Here is a 13351-nt window from a genome sequence, read left to right as displayed (position 1 = left end):
GCTGTACTGCAGGGTGATTCAGTTATACATGTATATACTTTTTTTAATATTCTTTTTCATGATGGTTTATCATAGGATATTGAATGTAGTTCCCTGTGCTATACAGTAGGACCTTGTTGTTTATCCAGGAAATTCTATATATAAAAGCTTACATCTGCTAAAAAACAAACAAACAAACAAACCTTTTACCATTTGGAGGCAGCTGATGGAGTTCTGAAGAAGCATCTCGTACTTCCTCAGTTAACAGTAGTCATAAACAGACTTTGTAACTTTACAAAGTGTCTCTTTTGGACTTGGTTCAAGTATTCACAGCTGAGAGTACCCTCCCCTCTTGGATAACACAAGACACAGTGTGCACATATTTATAAAACACCATGAGGACCTTCCATTACAATGTTTTAAACGTAAAATATTAACTTTGAATGTGAATAGATGCTTTCTAAATCAGAGATGTTCTAGAGCATAAGTATCAGAAAGTAAAGGAGGGCAAGAAATTTAACTAAAATTTACTGGATTAAAAAGGCACCCTTTTTCATTGTCAGGATACTTGCATCTGGTTAGGGCAATATTCAAAATATCCCCAAAACAGCATGTGCTTCTTTTCTTTTTAAGTTCCTACAGTAAGAAAATCAACAAAAACTGCTTTAGACAGACATTCCTGTGACTCATATCCCATAAAATCAAAAGGTTTTACTCAAGCCTGGAACTCCAACTTGGAACCTCTTATGTCACCTTCAGAGATACTGAAGATACTCAGTATCTTCCTGAGTACTTCCAGATACTTCCAGATACTTCCTGAGATACTCAGGAAGATAACATGGTGGTTTTAAAAGTAAGAGTCTTCTATGTATCTTTGCTTATGTGTATACACAAGAAAGCAGACCCAAGGATACTTAAAAGATGTAATCTGAAATGAAACGTCTCCTCACTGAACTTCACTCTGTCAACATAAATCAAGTGGCTCTATAAAGAGATGGCCAATTGGAGCAGAAAATATGTTTTTGGCCTCTATATTTCTATGCACTCTGCATATCTCTCTTCTGATAATGGAAATACTGGGTTAGACTGATTTACTCATATACTGGTTTACTCTACCATACTGTCAGCTAGAGGGTAGGAATTATGTCTTTTAATAATATTTCCCTAGTACCTATACAGTACTAGCACCAGATAAATAAACAAGTTATCGGGATATAAAAGTATAAATTGCACAGTAAAGAATGTAGGAATTAGAAGCAATGGTTGATGGGGACAACAAGGGAAAGCCAGTACAAACCATTTAGCTATGTTCAATTCTCATAGTAAAACAAATGGGATTTTCATGCTAAAGAGCTTCTGCTTCTACAAGGATGCTCACTGGAGTATAAGGAACAAAAGTCCACTAGAATAAGCTCCACGAGGACAGGGGCCCTGTTGATTTGCTCATACAGTATCTCTCACAGTCCCAGTCATAGGGCAACTACTCAATAAACATTAGATGGTGGCTGGGCTTTGGGTGGATAGATGGATGGATAAATGAATGAAAATGCAAACTGACTAAATGGGGAAATCTTAGCCTACAAATTAAAACTCCACTGAAACTACACATCATTTGCCACTAATGGTTACTCATGCAATACCTGCAATAGTACTGGTTATTCCTCTCCTAAATGGCAGGCTAGATTTATCTTCTCTGTTCAAGACCTTTTCCACATGGGAAAAAAAGCCCCACAAAACTAGGTGCAATAGGGAATGTTTTCTATGGGGCTAGATACAGTTATTTCCATCTTTATTCTCACTGATTCACTGTTCTTGAGTGACTTTGGCCTTGGATGCAGCAAGAAGTAGGCTTCCAGGAACCTCATGGGGTGTTCAATTTGCCTTTACCTTCCTTTGACTGTCTCTTATTGTCAGACTGTAAGTTAGTCTCTCCCAAGGACCACACAATGGTTGTTGGATACCTGGAAGCAACTGCATTGTCTATTCAATTGTTCGTATTATGTTTACAGAGTGTTTGTTTCGTCGTATCGCTGAGTGGAACAGACCATGAATCACAGGCTGTTAGATGAAATTACTGTGTAGGTGTACAATCATTGCAGGGAATGGAGAACAAAAACATCACTCTATACCAGCTATGCTGTGTGTAATGATTTCCTTAAGCGGTTTTTGAAAAAGTCACAAAAGAGATATGCAACAATGCAGGGCATACAGGTACAGAAAATTGTGTCATATCTATCATTTCAGGCAGAATGACAAAATTATTTCCTCTTATACACTGCTTGACAGTGAACAGTGCGTTCACATACACCATCTCACTGACTGTCAAAATGATTCTGAGAGGTAAGTAGGGCAAGGCTTTGAATCTCCATTTTAAAGAGAGAAAATCAAGGCGTGAGAGGTTCTCTGACTTATACGAGTCAGTCTGAGTGTGTGTTTTGGTGGCAGGACTGAAACCAAGCTCTCCTAAATTCCAGCTTGACTAAGGCCTTTGGGTTAACCTTCCTTTTTCCACAGCAAAGGCAATGCATAGTACCTGGTTTATTTCCTGTGTGGTTGCTATTTTGTCCTGAAATAGCAGAAGAAGGCCGGTTGGAGGCCGCGGTTTTCTTATCTTGCACTTTGTTGCCATCAGGCGCTATACAAATGAGACAAAAGAGAAAAGACATATTTAGTTTTTTAAAATTTATTCAGAAACATTCACATATTCAACATTTACTGTTAACCCTTGTATCAAGTGCTAGGCTGGATTCAGGAAATATAAAGATTAAGCAGGGCTTCCCTGGTGGCGCAGTGGTTGAGAATCTGCCTGTCAATGCAGGGGACACGGGTTCGAGCCCTGGTCTGCGAAGATCCCACATGCCGCGGAGCAACTGGGCCCGTGAGCCACAACTACTGAGCCTGCGCGTCTGGAGCCTGTGCTCCGCAACAAGAGAGGCCGCGATAGTGAGAGGCCCGCGCACTGCAATGAAGAGTGGCCCCCGCTCGCCGCAACTAGAGAAAGCCCTCGCACAGAAACGAAGACCCAACACAGCTAAAAATAAATAAATAAATAAATAAAAATAAAAAAAAAAAGATTAAGCAGTCAACAACTCCTGCCCTCAAGGAGCACACTATTCAGTGGGAAGAACACATTCAAAAATCAATAGCCTCAGCTCAACTGACCAATCCTACAGCGGTGGTGTGTTCAGGGTCCATGGAGTTGTTCACCCCGGCTGTCCCAGTTTATACATAAAGCAACCAGGAAGAAATAGGACTGGGATCTAGAGCCTCTGATCTTTGTTCTTAAAAAGGTCATGCATTAGGAACCAAAAAATTCCAAGAACATAACCAAGCAGGTCACCAAAAGGGAAACAGGGAAATAATTTACTAGGATTTTGGAAAAGCCTCTAACAAACGTTCAATAACAAAGATTATTCAAGAGACTAAGGGAAATGTATTCTAGGAAGGGACCAAAGGGCAGAAATATCAGGCAATTCTCCGGTTGTATAAAGTATAGGGTCCTTCAGGTAAATTGTTCTTTACACATATGACTTTAATATATTTTTAAAAGACATTTAAAGTATCTTTGCTACTTCTCACAAATCATGTCAAAAACCAAGCCCTTGTTATTCCCTGCCTCCTACCCTCTGCCTTAAAATCTGCTCCACCCAGTCTTCCCCATCCATTCAGGCAACTCCATTCCTCCAGTAGATCAGGCGCAGAGCCTTGGAATCATCCTTGATTTCTCTCCTCCAATCACTCCCCAAATTTGATCCATTAGTAAGTTCTTTCAGCTCTACCTTAAAAAATATCACCTCTACCACTGCCTTTCTGATCTCCTCTTCCCTGTGTGACTGCAATATCCTCTTAACCGGTCTACCTGGCCCCACTACTGATCCTCTTCAGTCTGTTCTCATCTCAGCAGCCAGAGTGATCCCATTAAATCATAAGTCATGTCACTCCTCGGTTCCAAGGTCTAACAGCCGCCATCCCACTCAGAGCAAAATTCAAGGTCTGTCCATGGCCTACAAGGTACTATATGGTTTGGCCTTTACCTTGCACCACTTTCCCTCTTAATTACTCTGATAATACTGACTCAGGTCATATCATACTCAGATCATACTGACTGACTTAGTCCGTCTCAGAGCCTTTGCATGTACCTGAAATGTTCTTCTCCCAGATGTCAACACGGGTCTCCCCTTCACTTCCACTGGGTCTCTGCTCAAATGTGACATTAGAGTCCCCTTGATCTATCTAAAATAGCACCCCTATCACTCATCACTGCCCACTCCTTCTTACTCTGCTTTGTCTGTAGCCCTTATCCCTGACATGTTACATATTTATCATCTCCTCCATTAGGCTGAGGGAAAAGGATAATAACTAGAAAACAGGACTCATTGGTTCAAGGTTTTTGAATCTGAAAGGATGTGATAGTAGTTACGCTTCAGGAAGACTAAATTTAAAAATGGTACCTAAGATGTACTGAAAAAAAAAAAAAGTTACTAAATTTACCTTTTACCTCTGAATGAAGAATATACCAAATTATGGCTGTCTGTCAATTACATACAGTATTAACTAGCATAGGAAACCACAGACTAAACAGTAGAAAGCATCTTATATAGTATGTTTAACACTGTTTAATTGCCCAGTTTCAAATAATTTGTTGGCTTTAAATACAGGTTCAAACATAAACACTGATTGCTATAACACAAACTCTCACCCCACTTGCCAAAAACAAGTTGCCAGTCATCACCACGTGGCAGGTAAAGTCCATACTAGTTAGTATTGGCCTATAGTCTCACAATTTTAGAGGTAGCCCCTAAAGACCAAAAATTGACTTAATTGGAACGCTGGTGCTCAATATGGATACAACAACTTTCTTCCATATTCTGCAAGGTAATCTTAAAACTGCTCATAAAGAAGATGAACAGAAAGGAGTGCACACAGATTTGGAATACCTTTATTATTTTCTTTTTATTATATAGCCACCTCCAGCACATAGTAAATAACGCCTTAACTAGTAAGCTGTTTAAGGGATCTTCTACTTATTTTTTTTACTTAAATGAAAGATAATTAGGACCACTTGTTTAGAATATATTTCAAATGTATTCGTTTCGTTTCTTTCTTGCCTTGGCATATTTGACATAATTTAATCTGTCTCTGGTGATTGAATATCTGCAGTTGCCCCCAGGTCCTGACAACAGACATCAATCCAAGCTAAATATTATGTTACAGTAGACCATGAAGGAGATTAAACACATGTTCAGCGCAAGTGACTTTTCCAAATAATCCTCGATTAACCCCTGATAAAAAACTTTTTTTTTTTTTGGTTGTAATTTGCTTTGTCTTGAAACTCAAATGTAAGACATAAATTTCAATTAAGCTGGAGGTCTGGTTACTTGAATTCCAATTTATCTACATCTGACTTTTAACAGATCCACTCTAGTTGAACATCTATCTGCCCACTTTATTATCATTTGGATCCCAGGAATTCATTCCTATCACAAAAGACCTTCTGAGTCCTACATATAACAAGACAAATTTAAAATTGATCTTAAAATGTGCTATGTTCATATAAAACTGACAGGTTAAATTTAGTAAAATAAAGGTAATTTAAAAAGTTGTCAGGCTATTTAGCCCAAGATTATATACTGTTAATTTTTAACCATTAGGTTGAACAGTTGTCTAAAGTTTTCAGGCTATGTTTCTGCTTTTCTATCGGTCTTTCCTTTCCACCACTGTAATGATCCTTATTTCTCCAAAAACCATTTTGGTTAACACTCTATCATGGTAAGAGGGAAGATAAACTCAAACAGACCTGGGTTCAGCTGTGAGCCCTGCTACTAACTAGCTCAGTGACCTTCAAAGTTTCTTGACTTCTCTGAGTAGGTAATACGGTGGTGAAACTGCCTAACTCACAGGGTCATTGGGAGGATTAGTTGAAAAGATGTTAAGAATACGGCTTGGCATATAGGAGGTGTGTAGCAAATATTCAGCCCTCCTCTCGGCGTCTACGCTCTTCCTCAAGGTCCTGGGCCTCCCACACTCGGAGGTGTAGCTGTGTGTTTGAGTTTGTGGGGAAGGTGTGCTTTGGAGTCCGTTGACCTGGCTCTGCCCCTTAGAAGCTGTGAACCCGCCGCACATCACTTAACCTCTCAGTCTTAATTTCCCCATCTGCAGTGCAGGAAAACACTTTCAGAGTTGTGAAAATTAAATGAGACTGCCAGGCCCACTGCAAGGCTCAATACATGGTGGAAGGTATTTTAGGCTCTCTCCCTATTCCTACACCAATGTGGGAAACCGGGTTTCTAGTTCCTCTGGGCTTTGCTCGCTCATCGTTAACAGGGAAAGCAAACCTGTATCAACCTGGGGACAGTGGTCCTGGGGAGCAGAGTCTGGCTCTGCTGCTGCTGCTTTCAGAGGTTTTCAGCTCAGGTACAATCGCACCTCCTGGGGGCCTCAGGTCGTGGGACTTATTGGTACAGTTTCCAGGGTACAACCTGGCTTGGGAAGAGGTAATCATCTGTCTTTCTGGGGCTTAGAGAGATGACAGTTTTCTGAGATTTAATACCTTTCAAGTTACCGTCACATTAAGTAAGTGTGAGCCTTAAAAAAAAAAACAAACCCTCAATTATAATAATAGGAAAATAAAATCTTCTGAGGTGTTTTTTGTTTTTGTTTTTTTTTAAACCAAGTGCAGGGAATTTCACTGTTTGAGAACACAATGAAAAGGGGAATTTATTCATTTTAAGATTTAAACATTTAAAAATCTGGAAATCCTAGGTAACTAGCAGGTAGGATCACATATACTATTTTTAAATTTACCATTAAAATAATACCATTTCTAAAATGACTCAAGTGGCTTTCCAGTATAATTTATTTGAATCTGTTTTCTTTCATTTTTCAAAAAAGAAAACTGAGCCATATACTGTGACGCTCAATAAGTCTTTGCTAGCCTTATAAAATTTTTATTGATCTTCCTGCTAGCTTGAAAGCTTTATTCCATTAATGTCACATGTAAGTGTGTTAAAGACAAGAGGAAGGATGGAGAGAAGCACCCTTGTGGCCTGGGACTCTGTCTCTAAATCATTCTACAACAAAATATGCAGGCAGCAGACACTTGGAGCTTTCATCCAGTAAAAATTCTGCAGCTCCTGGAAGTGACACCAATGTGTCTCTGTAATCCATATCCTCTACAGTTCATTGCATTTGTTGCAATGTCTTCCCATAAAGATCATGGGGTTCCCACTGCTTTGTTTCTATTTTTGGCTGGATGGTCCGGTTGAAGAGTCTTCTCTCAGTTGATCAAGATAACTGGTCCAACAAATGCTTAATTTAGTAAAAATGCTTACTCTTATAAGATATTTATGACTGCAACCTTGCTGAGTTTAAACTCACTGAATGATAGGTGGTCTTGACCTCCACAAAAATAATGTACATCTGTCACCATTTTAAAGGGTGGCATGTGGGTTGGGAAACAGCAAAACTTTAGCCCTCAATTCCCAGCTCTGTATGATGGGTTGTACTCTGTGGAATCCAGCCCCCCAGGCTACACACATAACTTTGAGGGAGTAAACCAGAAGACAGAACGAGAGGCTGAACTGCACACAGCTGTCATTTCTGTAGTTAAAAATGGTTGAATTTTGCAACTTCATCTGTCTCAATCTCATAGTTTGAATCTACCCGTGCAGAAAAAAAGTCAACATTGCAGGCCTGCAAGTGCTGTCCTTAGAAAGGCCTGATTTTGCTTTATGTCTTCTTGCTACGATAAATCTTAGCCACAAGTATGACTGTATGCTGAGTCCTGAGCCTTTCTTAGTGAATCACAGAACCTGAATCATAAATAGCTTATTTGAAAATCTGGCCGCAGAATACTGCTCTGGCAATTGAAGAATGTTACTGGTTTAAAATCACAACATATGAAGATCACAGAGTAACTCTCAGGTAATTCAGAGTGTTTCACCTAAAATGTTCTGCTTTATGAGATCTTTTTGCTTATTTGCTTGACAGTTAAAATTTATTCTAATATAGCTGCCAGGAGTATTGTAACATTTAAGTCATAGCTATTAAATATTTTACCCAATATTATTTATGAAAGTTGCATTAGGATAAGAAGGACATAATGCAATCTCGTAACTTCTAACGACTTTTCTGATTAACCCACATGATGGAGAGCTTTTCAGTTTAAATTCCTCATAATTGTATGTGAAGTTGTATAGGAACGATCAAAGCCCATGGGAGTCAGCCTGAGACAAACCTAGGTTTAATTTCCCACTTCACTTCAGTCTTCTTCACATTTATTCGGTCAACACCCTACTCCGTGGAACACCTTGTGCTCAGTACTGGGAAAATAATATTAAGTGAACAACGCATCTTTTCTACCCTTTTTCCTTTTCCAGACCCCTGGGAGCTTTTCATTCCCCCAATTATTTCTCTTCCTTCAGAAACGTTCTCCCCTATTATGGCCTAAAGCACAATCTTGACCTCAGTCACTTGCAAATCTGCATTTATAAACAGTCTTCCACCTCTAGGGAATATATGCTCATGTATCTCTGCTATCACTTGAAACTATGTCAAAATCTGAACTAACTGTCCTCACAAAATCAGCCAACTCAGTCTCCTTGTTACTATCAATGGAACCACAATATTCCCAGGTTCAGAAATGTTATGTGGTGTTTTCAATAAACATTTACAGACACTCCCATGGGCCAGCCACTGCGCCATGCGCTAAGAATATGAAGATTGTAGGACATAGCATCCACCTGCAAGATGCTCATTATCCTTTGGAGGAGACAATATGCAAATACATGCAGTTACAAAAACAGACCAATTCAGTTTTCAAAAATCAATACACTATAGAGGACTAATAACCAAATAAATGATATAGTATTACAGGGATTCAGAGGTGGGAGGAGGTGCTACAGGGGGTAGTAGGGACGGGAAACTTCACTGGATAAAGATTTGGAAGAATGGAGCGAATCTGTATAAGTGGTGGGGAAGCAGAGAACACTCCTGGCTGGGACATGGCATATGCAAAACTACCGAGGCAAAAAAAACGAGAGAGCATCAGGGGACTGACCAGTCAGAACAGTGGGTTTAGTAAGGCAGGCAGTTGAAAATAAGACAAACAGGCAGAGGTCAATGCGTCCTCCAATTCCATGAGTTTGGACTTTACGATGAAGGCAATGGAAAGTCACTGAAGCATGCCACACGGCACTTCCGGCTGTGAACTACTCTAGCTTCAGTGGACTCTGGATAAATGAACGGTGAGGCCCAACAAGCCCGCTGGAAATGTATTTAAAAAGGTTATCATCTTAATAAAAGGAAATCAGACTAAAACCAGTTATCTTAAGAACTCCACTTTCTGGATAATTTAAAATTATTCAGATTTTTCTACTTACCCTTAACTCTTAATCATAAGAGGTGATTATGTAACCATTAAGGGGAAAAAGTGACACGAGTGACTGTGGAGAAACCTCTGTCTGTAGCTGAAGCATCAGGGAGCAGGCGAGGAGCAGAGTCAGTGTGGCCAGCCTAGCAGGAGCCAGGGCAGCACCACACAGGGACCCTGCGTAGACGCTCCGGGTCTCCTCTGCTTCAGATCCTGCAGGAAATGGGGCCCCAGCCACGAACTCCAGGGAGCAAGAGAGTAGGTCGGAAGAGGAAACACGGAATGGAGGAAGTGTGCCTGGCTGGGAAAGAGGTGGGGTGTTTTTAAAGGTCATTTTGCAGGCAGGTCAAGGAAATAAAATATGGGTAGATGCTGATGAATATCTTTAATCTTTCATAGACTGCTCAGGATGGGGAAGCAACCACTTCACTATGCAAACTTACAGGTACTGTGCCATGGCAACGTCTGTAACTAGAGATACTGAAAAACAGTGCCGAGTCTGATTTGCCCCCCTGCACCAGGATAAACCACTTCATGGTATGGCACAACACCTGGCCACGTTTAGCCTGGCAGCAATAAGAACCATGAACTATTTATTCAGCACTCTATTGCTCATTTCTTGTTGCAAAAAGAAATGCAATTAAATGAGAACATTTGGTAATAATGTGCATCCGAGTCATACACTGCATCGTCCTTATTCATTCTGTTGACAGAAACAATTCAATTAAGACCTTCTTCTTTGCATTTCACACACTCCAGATAGAACAAAAAGTAATGACTTGGCGGCTACACTAGACTACATTAGAGGCTTGTAAGACCCTGTGGAGGTTTTAAAATCTGGAGGGTGCTCATCCAGCAACAACGAGTAGTGACTGAAAGTCACTTTCTGATAACTTCATTCCTTCATAATGAAAAAAAATTATAATAGTGATGGAAAACGATATTCAGCCAAAAAACAAAGAAATTTTCCCAATACAGAGATAATTCAAACCCAATGCAAAGACGTTGATTTTACAAATATAATCCAACACTGTGCCCAGTTATGTGATGTATGGGAACAGAATTCAACAGAAACGTCACTCACCTTCAAAACAATAAGGCATGAAGAATGAAACAGACACATGTAGCTGATTATTAACAGTTCGTCATCTATCAACTTAGTCTTTGATACTTAGCCAGGTGCAGAACTGTGATAAGTTCTACCAGACCAGAGGAACTTGAGGGCAGGGATGGTGCCTTCATCTTTATAATCCCTGTACCTTTAGTGTTTAGCCCACTATCTGGCATACAGGTGACACTGAATAAATGCCTGAAGAAGGAAACGAGAGAGGAAGAGAGGGTAGATGATGTACCCCAAACAAACTGTGGCAAAAGCCCAGGAAGAAAAAGTATTAATGACAAGGTAAGTAAAAAGAAAAAGTACACATTTGCCCGTTTTTTGATGGCTGCTGAGACTGCAGAGAAAAGATGACCAAAAGGATTGTCAGCCCACAGTCACGTCACTCCATGTCAGAAAACAAAAACTAGTTAATGTCATCTTTGGATGGTTTTGACATTATTTCAGGCAAGACTCAAAATCAAATGACTGTTTTGGCAGTCACGTAATAGAAAGGTTTGCCCAGTATCACTTATAGTGAGTATCTGGGGAATTCAAGGGTCAGTCTCCAAATACAGAAAGAACACTGCCTATACTACATGGGATAAAGCATGAGACCAGTACAGCCTCTGGCTGGAAACATCAGACAGGCTACAAAACAGGCATTTCACCTTTGAGGGGTTTGTAAACCAAAAAATTTTTTTTCCAAAGCAACTTAATTTGTTTTGATAATCTTTTTTTTAAAAAGCCAAAAAAAGTCCACCTTAGCTGAAATGAAGAAAAGCATTTCAGAAAAGCACACGTTCCATATATTTTGTGGAAACAACTGGGAATTAATTCTTAAGGTCTTTTGTTTACCACCAAAAGCAGCTTCTTGATTCGTGTTACAAAGTCCTTCTGATACATTTAGCTGACAGGAGTAAACACTACACACTTTACATTCAACCCAAAAGGCTTTTATTTAAAAGCAAACAAAAAATAAACAAAAGCCTTCCTCCAGCCAGATGGCAACACTATAAAGAGAATAGAAAATGCTGTATTTTCCTCCTGTATTAATATAAACCAGATTAAAAGGCAAGCCTTTTCATCCCCATGGGTGACGTACTTTCCTGGCGATTTATCACCAGTCACAAGTCAAGCTGCTACACAAATGATCTCTGCCCCATAATATGAATAATGTTTATGATTAAGCAAAGTCCAGGTCAAAGTAGAGAAAAGGGGTGAAAACCCTAACCATATTGTTTTCCAGTCTCACTGAGAAATGGTAAATTACAGGTTGTAGTTCATTGTCTAAATCTCAACAGCTAGGTAGGGAGTTTATCAATTAGACCCAATTAGATTCAATTTAATAGAATTCAATTAAATTCAATGTGTAATTAAAAGCAACTGTTTAAATAACTTGGGAAAGAAAAATAATTAGAACTCAACTTTATTATACTCGCCTTAATTAAAGTAACCAATTGAAAGAAGTTTTTACTTTTAACAGGATTACAACTTACTTGAAAGAAAACTAAAATGACTAATGCTAGTGTTTTACAACATGATTATTTTTGGCCACAAAACAGAAAAGATTTTGTACTTAAATGCAAAATATAATTATCAAGGTAGTAAATGTACAGTTCTTAGAAAGAATCCCGAAAAAGCAGTGGACTTAGTTTTAAATATCAGTTTTGCAAAGAAACGTGAAAGTAATTTTAATCCTTTGAGTATTAGTTGACTGAATGAGTTTAATCTGTGCTTCACATATACACATGGTTGCAGAATATTAATCATTACTCCCTCTTCCTCTGCAGAAAACAGTAAAATACTTAACTTTAAATTTTCTTATGTTAACGCTGAAAAACTCAGTAGGAATGAGTGATAAGTAATGAAAGATTAAGTTTATTCCAATTCATTTCAGGTAATTATTGAACATTTAGCTTAAAGGTTAAGATGATGGGCCAACCCAGTTTCACCATGCTGTCTTATGCTGTAGTCATTTCTACATCTGTGACCTTATTTTTCTTCTCTCCTTGGAACATCAGCCTTACCATCTCTCCAACTATTTAAATCCAATCCACCTTTTTTCTTTTTTAAAGTAAAATAGCCTTTATTTTTGAGTTTTAGGTTTACAGCAAAATTAAGCAGAAAGTAGAGAGAGTTCCCATGTACCCTCTGCCTCCACACATGCACGCTCTCTCCCACCAACAACATCCTGCACTGAGTGGTACATTTGCTTCCCTCGATGAAGCTACATTGACACATCATTATCACCCAAAGCCCATAGTTCTCATTAGCGTTCGTGCTTGGTGTTGTTTCGGGTTTGGACAAATGTATAATGTCACGTATCCACCATGATAGTGTCGTACAGAATCCAGGCCATTTTTCGTAGTCCAGCTCAAGTCTCTTTCTCATGAAATCTTTTCTAGCTATTCGTACCTCCAACATATTTCTTTTACTACACTCCAACGCTGCCCCGCACTACTTAGCATTTGATTTCATTCTATCGTACATGAGTTTTGAATGTTTATTTCCAAAAGGTCAAAATACCGATAATCTCATGAGAGGCGAGGCAAAAACTGTGCTTTATAGTAAAAAAAAAAAAGGGGGGGGGGGAAGGAATGCTTGATGCAATATTTCTCGGTTGGAAATTCACACTGCCAACTTGCATAGGGAAGGCTCTGTGTCAATCCATGCTGGTTGCCCAATAAATATCTATTCTCTGACGCTTCTTTTCTAACAGAACCCCAGTTAGCCACAACGCACAGTTCTGGCCAAAACGTTGAAAACTGAAGTTGTTGGTGGGGTTTGTGGGAATGCTCCTCAGAGGAGAAGCAGACACAGGTGGGTTTGTTCCTTCCCGCTCCTTTTCTTCCTGCCTTGAACCTGGATGTGATGTTCAGGGTAGAGCATCCGCCTTGTAACCA

At 39.4% G+C, this 13351-nt stretch overlaps 1 protein-coding gene across 6 annotated transcripts in view; it reads right to left on the bottom strand.

Annotated features, from left to right (window-relative positions):
* Window positions 1–13351, bottom strand: part of MAP7 (microtubule associated protein 7) — a 164190-nt gene that overhangs the window by 59076 nt on the left and 91763 nt on the right. For all 6 annotated transcript variants that reach the window (XM_036871374.1, XM_036871377.1, XM_036871372.1 and 3 more), the window contains one exon: window positions 2513–2614. In XM_036871374.1, coding sequence (XP_036727269.1) covers window positions 2513–2614 — 102 coding nt within the window. The remainder of the gene's footprint in view (window positions 1–2512; window positions 2615–13351) is intronic.

The sequence above is a fragment of the Balaenoptera musculus genome, chromosome 12 (assembly GCF_009873245.2).
Source record: "Balaenoptera musculus isolate JJ_BM4_2016_0621 chromosome 12, mBalMus1.pri.v3, whole genome shotgun sequence".
Classification (NCBI taxonomy): Eukaryota; Metazoa; Chordata; class Mammalia; order Artiodactyla; family Balaenopteridae; genus Balaenoptera; species Balaenoptera musculus.
This window is presented reverse-complemented; position numbering and strand designations above follow the sequence as displayed.